Source organism: Corvus cornix, chromosome Z (genome assembly GCF_000738735.6).
Source record: "Corvus cornix cornix isolate S_Up_H32 chromosome Z, ASM73873v5, whole genome shotgun sequence".
Classification (NCBI taxonomy): Eukaryota; Metazoa; Chordata; class Aves; order Passeriformes; family Corvidae; genus Corvus; species Corvus cornix.
In genome coordinates, this window is record NC_046357.1 from 56,078,776 (window position 1) to 56,095,579 (window position 16,804).

The 16,804-nt window shown below is 38.3% G+C and overlaps 1 protein-coding gene across 4 annotated transcripts in view; it reads left to right on the forward strand.

Moving 5' to 3' along the window:
* Positions 1-16,804, forward strand: part of TMEM161B (transmembrane protein 161B) — a 46,461-nt gene that overhangs the window by 12,443 nt on the left and 17,214 nt on the right. For 3 of the 4 annotated variants that reach the window (XM_039566818.1, XM_039566816.1, XM_019281910.3), the window contains exons 3-8: positions 56-136; positions 4,621-4,710; positions 8,566-8,663; positions 10,347-10,503; positions 15,692-15,843; positions 16,362-16,422. In XM_039566818.1, coding sequence (XP_039422752.1) covers positions 56-136; positions 4,621-4,710; positions 8,566-8,663; positions 10,347-10,503; positions 15,692-15,843; positions 16,362-16,422 — 639 coding nt within the window. The remainder of the gene's footprint in view (positions 1-55; positions 137-4,620; positions 4,711-8,565; positions 8,664-10,346; positions 10,504-15,691; positions 15,844-16,361; positions 16,423-16,804) is intronic. The other variant, XM_039566817.1, reaches the window with a different exon arrangement.

Consider the following 16,804-nt stretch of genomic DNA (forward strand, 5'->3'; position numbering starts at 1 on the left):
TGCTCTAAATTGCTAATGATGGTATTGTTTTACTTGAGATTTTCTTTTTCTTTAGCTTACGGTGGTATCAACATCCCACTGAAGAAGAACTGCGGATTCTTGCAGGGAAGCAAAGAGGGAAAAGTAAAAAAGACAGGTAAATACTTGGTTTATGCTTTTCTTCCCTCCCCCCCCCCCACTTTTTGGTTTTTTTTTTTTTCAGCATGGTGTGGTTCATCTAATAACTTTTCCAGCCTACTTTTGTCATACTGTGAGTTAAAAACTCCTAGTTGCATGTGACTGCCCTGCTTGCATTAACTGTCACAGTTCTTTAGCAAAACATGTTCTTTCAGTTTAACAGAGTTGGACATTCCCGAATTGTGCAAAACTGGGTAATTTCCACCCACAAAATGGTCTGTGAAATGCTAATTTGATGGCAAGGGTTTTTCTTAGTGAATGTATGCATTTAGATAAAAACTGAGGAAACAAATCTTAGGATTGTAGCTCTTCATCTTGAAGCAAGAAAAGAAAGATTTGATTATATTAGTTCAATATAGGATTACAATGAGCCACCACTCTTTAACAGAGCTGTGAAAAAGGTAAATGGGCTCCTAGGATGTATTATGTGAAATGTTTCTAGTGGAGAGAGAGGGAAATAATAACCCTCTTGGACAAGACAACAATGTCGAACTTTATCTGGATTACTGTGCATGCGTCTGATCACTCGGGTTCAAGAAAAATTCATTTTGTGTGTGACCTGCTGAACAGAACTGCTAGGATTATCCAGGAAACACAGTCTTGTCTTACTCAAGGGGGCTAGAAGAGCTGGGCTTGTTGAATCCATAGAAAAGACAACTGAAAAGATGGAATAGCTGTCTATTAAGTTAAACTGGAAACAGATTTTTGGTGTTCAGGCATGAAGTTCTGAGCAGCCTTAGCAGAAGTACAGCTGTGTAAAGAATTGAGACATCTTGAGGTGGTAGAGCTGGCCATGTTGATGAAATATTTCTAAATTGACCATGTATAAAACAAAACAACCCCCTCTGCTTTTCTTTTTGGCAACACAGGAGATTTGCTGTAGCTCCTTTTTTTCTATCCCAGTATGAACTCTCTTACAAATCTTAAGATTTGAATTAATCTACACACTGCTCATATAATCTGTTAGTTGTAATTACAATTGATTGTAATTACAATTACAATGTAATTATGATTTTTCCTCCTATTTCTTAGATCTTAAGCAGCATGGTTAGCAATCTTACTTGCCTCATTTAGGTTAGAAAAGACCTCTGAGATCATCTAGTCCAACCTTTGATCACATGTCAATTAGAACATGGCCCTAAGGGCCGCATCCAGTCATTTCTTGAAGACCTCCAGGGATGGTGACTCTACCACACACCACCCAAGAAGGGCAGCCTGTTCCAATTCCATGAAAAAATTCATCTTGAAGTCCATCCTGAACCTCCCCTGGCACAGCTTGAAGCTATGTCCTTTTGTTCTGTCACTAGTTAACCTTGAGAAGAGACCATCCCCCACCTGGCTACAGCCTTCCTTCAGGTAGTGGTAGAGAACAAGAAGGTTCCCTGTTGTGAGGAAACAGACAACTCTTAGTTAAATTAAAAATTAAAATAATTTATTGAAAACAGAAAAATTGAATAATTACAAAAATTAGAAAAATATAAAAATTTGGGATCCTATGGCTCGGTAGGTGGTATGCCCCAGGAGTGCAGGGATCTGAGATCTTCTGGCTGAAACAGCACTGGACCTCAGATGATGAAAAAGGACTTGCAGTGCTGAGGTGACTCCTGGCTAATCCAGGAGTCTAAAAAGATTATTAAAGGCTCCTTAATAGGAGTAAGGGTTTTAATGCCCAGCACTGATTTCCACCCACAGGTAGCCTGCAGAGGTCTGACTCCTTGAGGCTTGGTCTCAGTGTTTTATAGTGCCTTTGCTCCGCCCCAGTCCGCCCACAGCCCGCCCCTCTGAAGTGATTGGTGCTTTCCCTTTGTGAGATCATCTCAGTCCACCAATAGCTCATCATTGTCAGAGGGGTGGTATCAGTTGAAATAAGGGTGGTAAAGTGCCCTCATTAAAATTCAGGTTGCCATGGAGCTTGCCTGCAGGGTAAAGGCTGAAGAACTAAAAATAGCTGGTGGCTGTTAGAACTGGGGTTTTGGAGTTAGGCTTTGAATTAAGGTGCAAAGTAAAAAAACACTTTTAAAAATATTAAAATACATGCAACACATCTTAAAACACTTGTAAAACTATACAATAAACATGGGAAAGATAACTCTCGTGGTGTACAGGTGGTTTAAAGTTTGGGAAGGGAGCATAACTTGGGGATTTTTATTAAATGGGGATTTTTAACTGGGAATAATGCAACTCTTTTAATAAACTACTTTGAACAATTGAAAATATTGATAATGGAACTTGATTTTTGTACCTGGGCTGATGGGTTAATTTTAACATTCAATTTAAAAATACTTAACTCAGAATTAATTAATTAAAACACTTAATATGCAAAGACGAAACACAATTAGGGATTTCATGTATGACACCCGTGAGCCTCCTTTTCTCCGGGCTGAGCCTCCCCAGCTTCTTCAGCCTCTTCTTATCAAACTTGTACTCCAGACCCTTCCCCAGTTCCATGGCCCTTCTCTGGACTTGCTCAAGTACCTCAATGTCTTTCTGGTTGTGAAGGGGCCCAAAACTAAAGACAGGATTTGAGGTGTGACCTCAGCAGTACTGAGTAGAGGGTAGAGTCGCTGCCCTGGTCCTGCTGCCCACACTATGTCTGACACAAGCAAGGATGTCCTTGGTCTTCTTGGCCCCTAGGCCCGTGCTGGCTCAAGTTCAGCCACTGTTAACCAGCACCCCCAGATCCTCTTCTGCTGGGCAGTTTTCAAGTGACTCTACCCCAGCCTGTAGCACTGCATGGGGTTGTTGTGACTCAAGTATAGGACCTAGCACTTGGTCTTTCTTGTTGAACCTCATGCCACTGGTGTCAGCCCATTAATCAATCCAGCCTGTCCAGATCCCTCTGCAGAGCCTTCTGCCCTCTGGGAGATCAACACTCCCATCCAGCTTAGTGTTTTCAAATTTACAGAGGGTGCCCTCCATCCCCTGGTCCACATGATCTATAAATGTTGGGAAAAAAGGTCCGTGGACTCCAGCGGGGGGAGGAATTGCAGTCCAAACCAATATGGTTGATAAAAGCAAGCTCCTTTTATTAGCAATCCAGAGGCACTTATATAGTATACCAGCTTGTTAACTCTTAAGTGGCTTAAAACTTATCAAAGCGCATTTTTACTTCTACATAATTGGACTTACATTGGCAAGCTTCTACAGTTATGTTATGATTAAAAGAATTCAGAGTTCACCCTCTTCCCTCCGGGTCTTATCTCCACAGCTGCATCGCTTCAAAACTCCCTTTTTGTTTCCCAGGCCTGTTTCTCACACAGGGATTTTTCTCATGCAGAGTTTTTCTCACACAGGCCTTTTGCTTGCAGGCTCTTGCTTGTACAGTTCTTTTATTGATCGTATAATTCTATCAATGATCCATGCCCCTGATCCTTTAATAATTTTGCAGCGAATTCCCCCTTTTTCTTTTTGTACAAGCAATACTTGATGGGTCACAGATGTAGTGACTTTGTATGTTATCTTCCGCAAGCACTGGCGTAGGCAAGGTAAACACACTATTATTAATAATATTCCTAGTCCTACAGTAATCAAATGCCACACAAATAAAACTAGCCATGATTTTAAACGTAGAAACTTTAACCATCTTTCTAAGCTGAAACCATCTTCTTTCTGTAATTGTGTGGTTAATTGATGTAACTTACTTATCTGCTTGTGAATTAGGACAAGGTAGTTAGATTTATACGGCACATACCTTGGAACTTTCCACAGCTATGGCTGTGAGCTAATAGAAAATCAATGGCTACTTAATTTTATAATACTGTATGTCTAACACTAGTAACATTTACACTTAACTCATTAAGCATTTGCAAGGTTATATTAAACTTATCCCTCTCCCAGCAAGCAAGTTTATGCAAAATTGCGAAGTTATATTAAACTTATTCCTCTCCCAGAAAGCAAGTTTATGCAAAATAGCGTGAGCCCTGGCTGCTAAAGTACCAGGTAAAAACATAAATGCTAGTTAAATTGACTGTTTTCACTTGCTCTAAATGGGCAGACAGCTGATTGAAAATGTCTGCTAATGTTCTTGTTTCAAGACAGTTAAAAAACAATTTTTTACTTTACTTCTGTGTTTTGGTGTTATATCCAAAAATTTATGCAACTCTCCTTTTTAGTTTTGTCTTTGGAGAGGGTTCCCCAACACCCACCACAAGTCACTAGCAACCACCTAGGGCAGCTGTTACATTCACCCCAGAGTCTTGCTATTTCTCCTGCTACGGAGAGTGGTGGATCTGGCAAGTCCTCAGCTCCTTCACTCAGTCTGTAGCCTCTCCCAAGGCTCCTCGGGACAGGTCTCAGAGTTCCAGCTGTTATGGTAGTGGCGTCACTTTCCTCAGGAGCTGATGCTGACTGCTCCTTCTTGTTTTGGGGTCCTGTAGTACAGCACCACTTGCTGGGCACCTCTCTGGTTAGTGATGCAGCCATGACTTGTCCCTCTTGTTGCAGGTCATTCTGCAGCATTGCAGGCCTGATGCGATCATTCGGACACAGGACATCTGCTGTAAAGATAAACTGCAAAATGCTTCGTGTAGATAAGTCAGCAAGCTTTTTGATTACTTCTTGTATCATTTGTTGGTGTTTCTCCCTCTTTTGGGGCTGACCCCCAGCAGCCCCAGCCGGCTTTGGCTTTGCAGGCGACGAAACCACAGAAGCTACGTAGCTGCCAGATGTTCCGCTGTTCGGCGGGGGAGGTTGCTCTCTGCCGCTTTTGGCCGGGTTTTAGGACCTCTGGGCTGCTCTGCCGCTTTTGGCTGGGCACCCGGACTGCCTGTGTCTCCTTGGCCCGCCTACGCCCCGCCCCCTGGGTTCGGTGGCTCTGCTTCTGTGTTCACGGCCATTTCTCTCTCGGCCGTCGGAGGGGTAACATCCGGCTCTGCCGAGTTTAGCAGCTCCTGCAGTGAGCGGACAGGTGCTGCTGTGTTTTTAACTGGTTTTCTTGCGGCCAGCCCGAAGGACCGTGCTACCCTGGGCTCCACTCTGGTCTCTGCCCGCCGCTCTGTAAGACCCCCGTCTGTTTCTTTCCCGGAGCTGCTGCAGCCAGTGCTGCCACTCTCTAAAGTCTCTATGGCGGCTGCGGCCACTATCTTTTCTGTTTTTATTTCTGCGAGAGTGCCAGTTACTGCTCTCCAGGTGAATTTGAGAGCTTTTGTTTCTTTAGCTTTCTTTTTAAACGGTCTTGGATCAGCTAGTTCCTTATAAAGGTGTACTTCTTTAAGTCCCCACTTTTCTAAAAAGCGTAAACCAAGGGCCACCTCTATTTCCATATCTGTGTCCTACCTCACTGTGTCCCACCACAATAACTGCGTCTAACCGCAAAATCCGCGTCTTACTGCTGTTCCTGCTGTCAGGGTCGTGCGGCCTTCCAGGTTTGGCCCTTGTCAGCTGATTTGGCGGACCCCTGATGTCAGGTCAGTCCAGGCACGGATCAGACATTTGCCTGCAGGTGTTGATCTTTTGCCCCCCAATCGCCGCTTTATCGGGGCCACGTCAGTTTCCCACCGTAGTCAAGAAAACGAAATCCCAGTCCCAGTCCGAGTCCCTGTTCGGGCGCCAAATGTTGGAAAGAAAAGGGTCTGTGGACTCCGGCGGGGGGAGGAATTGCAGTCCAAACCAATACGGTTGATAAAAGCAAGCTCCGTTTATTAGCAATCCAGAGGCACTTATATAGTATACCAGCTTGTTAACTCTTAAGTGGCTTAAAACTTATCAAAGCGCATTTCTACTTCTACGTAATTGGACTTACATTGGCAAGCTTCTACAGTTATGTTATGATTAAAAGAATTCAGAGTTCACCCTCTTCCCTCCGGGTCTTATCTCCACAGCTGCATCGCTTCAAAACTCCCTTTTTGTTTCCCAGGCCTGTTTCTCACACAGGGATTTTTCTCATGCAGAGTTTTTCTCACACAGGCCTTTTGCTTGCAGGCTCTTGCTTGTACAGTTCTTTTATTGATCGCATAATTCTATCAATGATCCATGCCCCTGATCCTTTAATAATTTTGCAACATATAAAGACCTTGAACAGGATGGGGCCCAATACTGAGTCTTGTGGAGCACTCTTAGTGACCAGCTGCCAACTGGATGCAGTATCATTCACCACGATTCTCTGGGTTAAGTTGTTCCTTGTAAAGTAGTGATTTTTTTTTTTTTTTTTTTTTTTGCAACATTCCTTGAAACTAAGAATCTTGTTTTATCTTAACAGTTTTCTGTGACAAAAATCAGACAAAAATTGTGCATAAGATTACAATTTATAATTATTCATTTAACCAGTGGTGTTTATTCATACATAAAATAACTTCAATTATGTAATTATAAGTTTAAGTCCACCTGTAGGAGCTTTAAACTGGAAAACACAACTGCACTGCCAAATAATAATAGTACTTTAACAATTGTACTCTTACTGCCTTTCCTCAGCCTTGCCAGTCTTTTGCAATAGTAGTAGTAGGTGATTGTACCAGGATGAATGTTAATCACAGGGCAATATAAAACTTCGAAGAAACTAAAACGGTAATGTGGAGGCTTAAATAACGTTTGCTTTGCTTTGCTTGTTTAACAGCTGAATGAATAATAAATTTTTTTTTTTTAATGCTCTGTGTCCTTGAAAGAAGCTACTCTTGCTCAAGAAGAACCGTAGTGAACTGGGAATTGTTCCTGTTGAGTTGGTTTGGATTTATTGATTTAGGTTGCACAAAATGGAATGTACATATTGTGAGTCATCTCAACAAGGAGATGTGAAAGAGACTGTGTAGGAGAAATAGAGGCATCTGTTTAGTACTCCCCATGTCTTTCCAAGATAAAGAATCTGCTTCGTCAAGCCCATAGTCTTTCAAAGTGTAATACCTGCTCCTTAAATACACTGTCAGTCTGAACTAATTTAGAGATAAATGATTAAAGGAGATACAAGGAGCTTGCTTGAAAATTAGCCTTAGAAACAGCTGTAGTGTGAAATTTTAGTTAATTTTATTCAGTGCATATTGCACTTCAGTATCTTATGCTGTAGGGTTTAATAGCACATGAATATTAGGCAGGTTTTCTGCTTCAGAATAGTTTGTATTGTATGAAATTGTTAGGCTAATGAAAAGGTCCACAGCTACTTTGAATTACTTTGAATTAAAGCATTCAATGATGCTGGATATATTCTGTCTGTGCCTCTTGGATTGTGGAGCCTCTGGGATAATTAAAGTGTAGGAACACCAAGTTTTGTTGATCTGAAATGACTTCTGTTGTCAAAATGTGCATCTCACTCAAGATGACAGTACTCCTGGATACAGGCAATAGGAGAATAATCAGGAGTACAGCTAAGGGCAGGGAAGTACACAGGAGCTTGCAGGTAGTCTAGTCCTTGGGCAGTGTTTGGAATTTCTTGTGTATATTTGCTCAACTGAATTTTTTGAGTAATGCTTAAGATTCCTATCTTTAGTTTGTCCATTAAAATTCTTGTGTTTCAGGTTATTCTAAGCATTAATATAATCTGAAAAATTTTATTAATGTTTTCTGCTTGTATTTTCATCTCACATATGAGCTAAAATGAAAAAATTCCTGAAAACGAAGTTCATGATTGATTGGATTTCTTTTTAATTATTATACCCAAATAATTTGTTTTTCTATGGAAAATCCACCTCCCCTTTTCTAATTTCAGAGGTGGTATTCTAAAATGTGGCAGTCTGTTGTTTCCTTCTAGCCTTTCAGAGGTTTTAAGTTTTAGGTTTGATTTTTTAATCTAACAGAACACCATTCGATCTTTTTAATTTTTTTTTTTTTTAAGAGCGTGCTGGGTTTTTTATTGAAGTCTACTAGTGTGACTTAATTTCAGGGAAGCAAAGATCATGATACTGGTGTAGTTTGAGAGCTCCAGATGAAAAACGCCTTTTGCTCTAAATACATGCCTTTTTAGATTAGAAAGATAACTTTAATTGCCTTTGCTTGATGGCTGGTTGGCTGGACCTTTCAAGGATCTGGGTTAGTTCAGCTCATGTGATGTACTTGCTTGTTGTGACGAGAAGGACTAATGCAAGATTTCTTTTCTTTTCTTGACCTTGGGAACACCCTGTAGCTCTGAATAGAAAAAATCAGTGGGCTGAAATAAATACTGTCCCCTGGATCTTGACTCAACAGATGCTCAGATTAAAGCATCTGGAACCCATTTAAACCCATACCACAATAGGATGTCAGAGTCTGTCAGGTTATAGCTGGAAGCCATTAACATACCTGATTGTTTTCCAAGATTTGAACTTGAAGCACTACTTTTAGCTAGAGACATAAAAATATTCGTATTTGGAAAAAAAAAAGCAGTCTGCATTTTTCTTGAATGTGAAATGTCATTATATATTGAAAAATTCTATTTTGTTTCATCCATGCTTGTGCTACCTATTTATTTATTTATTTATTTTACAGAAAATATAATGGTCATATTGAAAACAAACCCTTAACCATTCCAAAAGATATTGATCTTCATCTGGAAACAAAATCTGTAACAGAAAGGGACACTATTGGTAAGAGGATGCAAAGAGTAATATATTATTTCCAATATATCCTGAGTCTATGAAGTGTTTATTTGTGATGAATGCTAAAATATCTTTTTTGTAGACAGTGAATGAATAGAAGCAAAACTGGTTGTAAATCAGAAAGCAGGCAGTAGGGCTTCAGTCTCCTTTCGTGTTCCATGGGTGACATTTTAATAGCAGTGTTGTGGAAGGGGATAAGTAGGTGAAATCCAGCATAAACCACAACTATTGTATCAGGCTCCCATAGCAATATGAGATGACACCAGAAGAATCACATCATAGTCTATTCAAAGTAGAGTTTTTAGCTTTGTACAAGAAAGTAACAATTCTCAGACATCAAGCCATATACTTTATGATCATCTAAAATAGGAAATGTGCTTCAGCATTGGAACCTAAGACCTTTCAACCACACATCTGAAGCATTCAGGTAAAATGCTTAAAAATGGCAAGTGACAGTACAGAAATATACAGCATGAAGTGTTTTAGAAGGTACTGGATTTTTTTAGATGGTAATTTTTGGTTACTTCATCATCATCAGTCATTCTGTTACAGGAAATTCATACATGGGTATGTATGTGATACGTATTTTTTTCCTACCTATGTTTTTATATTTGTGTGTTCTCTGGATAAGTATAGAAAGAAAGGATGCATATTCCTATGCAGGAGACTTCTTGGCTTAAATTGTGGGTGACAGTGTTTGTGTAACAGAAATGATGTTTTTGAAGCTGGCGCATAAATAGAGCATTCACAAGTTTCAACTAGTGTTACTTTCATTAAACTATAGCATTTAATTGTTAACCTGAGTGATACAGGATAGGGTTTACTGTGTTTAAAATGTAATATATACAGTTTTTTGGGGAATCTAACCAGATTGTTATTTCAAAATAAGTGTAGGACTTGGAAATACCTAAGGTTGCCAAATTTAATATCTTTGCTAGCAGGTAGCTTGTAGTCAAGTCAAACATTCAGTAATGTTTTCTCACTTTCAAACTGTGTAAATGTAGGGAAGGTGTTTGGGAGGGACCATTTGTGTTGTCACAAATTGTTCTTTGCAGTTTCCAGCACCTGTGGAAACTCTCTCCATAACATCCAGCCTGTATGCAACACAGTATAATCCACAGAATTTTTACAGTGAAGTTTACACAATGATTATTGCTTTATAGAATGTATTAACAAAATCTCGAAGAGCAAACCATCAGTATTTTAGATGGTGGGTTTTTTAAAATAAAAAGAAGTGTTTATTTGTAATATAATAAATGATAGCCAGTGAGCTTTTAGTCTTTAACTAGAGGTCAAAAAACCTCTCTTACCTGGATTTGCAGATGGACTCAACTGGAAAACTGTTTACTCTCTGTGTTGTGAAATCTAAATTAAGTATGCTTTTTGGATTTAGGATGTTATAAAAACTGAGGTGATAGAATAGTAAAACCTTGTAGCCTTATAAATTTGAGTAGAAATCACATATTGGATGACAGAAGTGAAGAATGAAGTTCACGTTGTTGAGTGACTTTTTCACATTTGTTGAGTTTTATGTGGTTGATCTGGGTCTACCTAAACTTCAATACACTTAATACACAATTCAAAACCTCTTTTAATTGCTACTCCATTCTATATACATCAGTAACTGCCTTAAAACATACCTTTAACATTCACAAACTTTGTATTTTTCAGCATTGCATTACTTTCCAGAATATCAGTGGTTGGTGGATTTCACTGTTGCAGCTACAGTTGTGTATGTGGTGACAGAAGCCTATTACAGCATTATGAAGCCCTCACAAGAAATGAATATCAGCATAGTGTGGTGTCTGCTTGTCTTGGCTTTTGCAGTGTATCCTTTTCTGTTTTCTTGAATCCCTCTGCGTGTTTTAAAATAGTTTACATCATTCTGCAATTCATATAAATCTGTGTGCCACTGATGGACAGGATACAGAAATATTTAGCATTTGGTAAAAGGATCCTGTAAGCTAGTGCCATTGTTGGATAATGTATATGCTGTACATGGTCTTTGTAAATGCTGGTGTCATTAGCTTGTTAACATCAATACCAGACCATTTAGGAGAAAAATACATATATGCAAATACAGTTAGTGCTCATCTGTAGTATGTAGTGGTTCTAAACTAACTTGATTTTGCTCAGTTTGGCAGTCAGAAATAGTTATGTGTACAGAAAGTCCAGCTTTTGGAGACGTTTGGAAATTTATTGCACGTTTTTTGTTTTCAGTATGTTTAATCTCATAGTTCCTGAACAGAATAGTACAGTGATGTGTATACTAGTTTATTGCAAAAATATGTGCATGAATTCATAATTTTAAAATAAATTCAGGGCATTCTTACAGAAAATAAGTTATGTAGACAGTTGTAAGAACAGCTCTGTGAAGAGCTAAACTCACCTCTCAAACTGAAGGAAATGGAAGTGGAGTATTTAGGAAACAGGCAATATCAAAGCATAAAATGTTTGTTTTGTTATGAAGAAGGCAGTTAATTTTTTTTTTTTTACAAAGAAGGCAGTGTCAGACATAGATGCTTGCATGGTAGTTAACTGTTTTCCTCAAACCAATCCAGACACACATTTTAGGGAGGAAAGTTGCATTTTAAAGATATGATAGGGGATAAAGCAGTGGAATTGAAAAAAAGGCTTGTAAGAGTGCAGATTATGGAAAGGTGAACTGGAAAGTGATTTGCTACAGCTCCTCTGCTCCTTCAGCAGCTGAGAACAGATGAAGTGCTAAATTACAGTTGATAAACCTCTTGAACATTCAAAATTATTTCCTCTGTATAAATGCTAGTTCTTTGTTAGAGATTCTTAATGTGCTGTGCTTTGTTCAGTTGGTTTGTAATACTAACAGTAGCTGGTGGTGTTACGTAAAACCTTGAACTCTAATGTTTGGTTACATTTGACTAAGAGTTCTGAGTATGCTTACTGCTTGTCTGTCTTTGATAGTTATTAAAATGTGTGCTGCCTTTATGGTATGGACAGGAATTATTTTCTAAGTAGACTGAAGTATAAATGATAGAATTTTTCCATAATTTTTGCTTGCAATATATAAAAACTTGCTGGAAGAGAGAGTCAACTCCCATTTGGAAAAAAGTCTGTCAGTAGCTTGCTGCCAGATCAGGTATTTCTCCTTTGACATGTCAGTGAACAGATCCATGGTCCAGAAGGTGGATTTTGTAGTCTTCTGTGACAAGAAAATCGGTGTCTGGCTCTTGCACACCTTTTAATTGTATTATAGCTGTAGTATAGGTAATGTATAGTTGTTACTGCACATCTTTTGTTTTACTTTTTGTGTGAAGTCAGGAATTTTAGTTTAATCTTTGCAGAAGGAAGAAGACGCAGCTACTGCTTCAAAAATCAGAAGTGATAGCCAACACCTTTCACTCCTGTTTTGAGGATGAGGGGGAGTTTAATAGAACTAATGGAAAAACAAGCTTATAATACTAAAGCCACAATGTACTCTTAGGTTTATTGCTGACAATGCCCTGTTTGCTTCATCTCTCCTATCTCAGGAGTAGTCAATTTAAATAACACAACAGTAATTACAATTCTAGGTGAAACAGAGTTGAGAATTATATATTGTAGGAATATCCACTGCAGTAATATTTTCTTACCATGGTTTTGAACACTGTCCTGTCATTGCTTTCATTTGGTCATCAGTTCAGGGCAAAACTTCAAAAAAGGGTTAAGTTGCCTGTCAGTGCAAGATTTTTGTCTCAGTAGTGTGAATGTGCAAGTAGCTGTTAGAGTCTGTGCTTAGTACCTGTATGAGGAGTTAGTGGCCACGTAGAAGGATGCAGTAACAGGAAGCACAGTTTAAACTTTATATTAGCCTAAACATCTCCATAAATATATTAACATAACTTATTCCAGGCATTACAGCTTTTCAGGTGAAGGAGGTAGAATACAGAGGTATTGATAACAATTCTAGTGGTCACTGGAACCTAGTCAGAGGAGATTTCAGAAGAAGTTCATTCATATGTTGTGACATCAGACCTTTGGGATGCAGAGAATACTTAAAACTTACTCAACTAATCACTAACTCAGTATGTCAAGACCAGAAGTGATTCTATGATATTGGATGATTCAGAAAAATCTGGTTGCCTCAATATTTTCAACAGAAAGCAGTCAATATGATATGTCAAAGTTAAATATAGAACAATTTTGAGTTTTGCTGACAAGTGCTTCCTCTGTTTCATGCCTGTGTGTTAAGAGGTGATAAGTTGTACTAAGGATACAAAGCAAGTTTGCAGATGGTAGAAAACTGGGAGGAGCTGTTGACTCCCTTGAAGTCAAGGTGGCCCTGCAGAGAAACCTTGACAAATTAGGGATGTGGGCAATCACCAACGATATGAAGTTCAACAAGGGAAAGTGCTGGATTCTGCACCTGGGATGGGGCAGCCCTGAATGTATGGGCAGACTAGGGAGCAGGAGTCTGGAAAGCAGTGCCATGGAAAAGAACCTGGAGCTGCTGGTTGACAGAAAGTTGAATGTGAGTCAGCCAGGAGGAGCCAGCATCGCCAGCCAGGCAAGGGATGGTATGGTATTGTCCTAAGAAAGACATTCAGGTGTTAGAGAGCATCTAAAGGAGGCCACAAGGATGGTGAAGGTTCTGGAGGGGAAGCCGTATGAGGAGTGACTGAGGTTGGTTGGTCTGGTCAGCCTGGAGGAGACTGAGGGGAGACCCCATCACAATCTGCAACTTCCTCCGGAGGGGAACAGACACTGATCTCTTCTTCTCTGTGGTGGCCAGTGACAGGACTCAAGTAAATGGCCTGAAGTTTTGTCAGGGGAGGTTTTTGCTGGATATCAGGAAAAGGTTCTTCACCCAGAGGGTGGCTGGGCACTGGAACAGGCCCCCAGGGAAGTGCTCACAGCACCAAGACTGACAGAGTTCAAGAAGCATTTGAACAGTGGTGCTAGGCACATGGTGTGATTCTTGGGGATGGTGCTGTGCAGGACCAGGAGTTGGATGATCCTATGGATCCTGTCCAGCTCAGAATATTCTGTGCTTCTGTGAATTCACAGTTTTTATGTGTTTTAGTAGGAACAGAAGATGGATCTTCATCACTTCAACCATATGAACTATAAAATTAAAGAAATCCAAAATCGCAGCAGTTCAAAAAATAAAATTATTTTCATAAAAGGGTATAAATTCTCTATTATTCTACCGTAAATTCTCCAGTGCCTGCAGCTATATACAGCTATATATACAATTTTATAATGCCTCTTGTGGCAAAAAAAAACTGAATGAAAGGAGGGCTGGTGTGGGCAATCTATTATCGTAGCACTGAATACTCCGAAATTATTCCTTCAGTAGATCCTGAGTATTAGGTCATGCAGTGGAAAGAAGTGATATGAAGCAAGCCATAATGCTTCAATTTTCTCCAACCCAAAAATAGAAGCAGTAGTGATTGTTTAACTAACAGAGGGTTTCAGTCATGTGTAGTTTGCATAATCATTAAGTATTTATTGAGTTCTGAATCTGCACTATAATTGGAATTTATTGTTAGTATGGTTTCTTGTTCCTCACTGAATTTTCCAAGTCCTTCAGGCACAACCTATAGTTGAAGTCATGAAGTATCTAGGGTGTTATAAATCTGATTATAGTTTAGGACTGTTGATCACAAACTGTTATTAAGTCCTCTGTATAACTTTAGGGTGTTTTCCATTTGTAATTAATGTTCCTAGCTGTAAAAAGAGCCTTAGTTTAAGCATGTGTTTTTAGAGAAACAAGGCTTTCCAGAGCACAGTCTATATGATCTATTACGTACTTCTCTTTGGGATGACGTAAGTCTTCCTTTCAATGTAACAGTTCTTTCTGTAGATTGTGAAGGGATCTGAAGGTGATTACTATGAGATTGGAATTACTAGATGCTGTCCTTAGACCACATTGTGCATATTAGAATCTCTCTGCATATACAGGAAATTCAGCAATGTGTATGTTAAATGTGTGCTGCTCACTGAAGTGGGTATATGATATTATATTATCAGTTATGATACTGCATAATCATAGTTTCTTGAGAGACTGATAATTGTTCAAATGTTTTACTGAACAGATAGCCAAAAAATGGTTTTTTTTAAAAAAATGCAATAACATAGTTGTATTTGCCCGTGGGCAAATACTACTATGTTATTGTGTAGTGGGTGATAAAAGTGTTACAGATTACACTTAAAATCTTGGTTTTCATTTTTTTCTTGTTTTTTTTTTAATCACATAATGCCTGGAGTGATCTCCAAATACTTCATTTAAATCTGGACTATATATTGCCTACCATTTAAATTATAGTGAGCTGCAGTTCATAGTAATAAGAGTTGATAGTGTATCACGAAAACTTTATCCTAATCTGTTTCACTTTAGAATTAATTTAGAAATGTGTAAAAAAATAATACTCAATAAATATTTTTAACACACCCTGATAACAGGGCAGGTAATGTCTTAAATGTTTGTCTTTGTGGCAGTGGGACTAGATAAAAGGATTTGATATATCATACCAGATCTTAGATGGGTTTTAAGGCTGACTCTTGTTTTTCCAAGGTGAACACAGGATAGATTTTTCCTTCCTAGATAGGCCTCAATGTGCTGTTGTCTTAAGTCTCTTTGATAGCTAAAAGTCTCAAATGTGTGCATAGTTGAAGTGCTTGAGGACATGGCTTAGTGCTGAACTTGTTGGTGTTGAGTTCATGGCTGGGCTTGATATTAAAGGTCTTTTTCAAACAATGTTACTCTATCTGAAAGGAGAGAAATATAAGTTCCGTCTTTTCATGTGTCTTCTTTCTTATTATAAGTAAGCCTAGATCAAAATTCTACTCCAGAGTATTCCTGGCTACCCATTATGTGATTATTATGCTTTAATGTGTTTTGTAATTTAACCTGAAATTGGCTGAACACATATTATCTTCAAAAGAAATAAATGCATACAATAGAACAGCCCTAGTGTAGATAACTGAAATACAAGTTTATCATTCTTGGTTACAGTTATTTTACAAACTAGATTTTCCTTGACGTTTTTCATGTGTAGTAAGGTACTGTTTTCATTGACTACCCATTATTTCAAAGTTGAGGACGGAGGTGAAAGATCAGTCTGTGTCACCTTTGGTTTTTTCTTCTTTGTGAAAGCAATGGCAATACTCATTGTGACAGAAAACTATCTAGAGTTTGGATTGGAATCAGGTAACTCCTTTCTTCAGTGTTTGAAATGGCTGTAGTGATTGCATGACCTGAAAGAAAATTATTTCCAGTGTTTTTGATAAAATCTGTGTTTAAATGAATTATGTAAGTCGTAAGAAATTCTAAGAAAATTTGCTTTGGAATTAGGATTCTAAATAATATCCTGAATAATTTCCTGGCTTTCTCTTAAGTAGTGTAGTCTTTGCCTAGGTTGTTTGTTTTGTTAATTGTATTTACCTTCCAGTTATAGATTAGCCTTTCTTGACTTTCATAGTAAAGTGTAGCTCCCTTACCAGAAAAGAATTTTAAAAGTTAGCTTTTTTCATCTTCCTGAAGGGTCCAAATATTACAAATGTTGTTAATCAAGTTTTATTGTATTGTAGCTAACTAATTAGCACATGAAAGAGCTCTGCTAGACATAGGAAAAATTTTTTAAAAGATGACCTGTTGCTCAGCATTTTATTTCACAAAAGGGATTCTTCATTTGTACTGTAATAAAATAAATATATGTGTCTCTGCAGGATTCTCGAATTTCTCAGAAAGTGCTATGCAGTTTCTTGAAAAACAAGGTTTGGAATCCCAGTAAGTTTCTGGAAATACACTTGTCTCTTTATATCTGAGTTTATAACTGAACCATTTGGATTTTCTTAGCAAGCATTTGTGTTGAATGTTTTGCTTTTGTACAGGGTTATAATCCCTACAATAGTTTAAAGAGATTAATGATAAGAATCTGAAAGTACCAACAAGTAACTGAAGTTGCATTAGTGTTTTCATTTTAATATGGATATATTTTCTGACATTTTGATTGTAGTTCGTAAAATATAGTTCAAAAGTGTAAACACTTTTTTCACAGTATTTCCCTTCAGCAAGGATTATTTAAAATAGATAAATATTTTTTTGTCATTCCTATGGCATGCAAGAGGATGAGTGTGTAAAACCTACAAGATAAAGTTCGTGTTAAAAT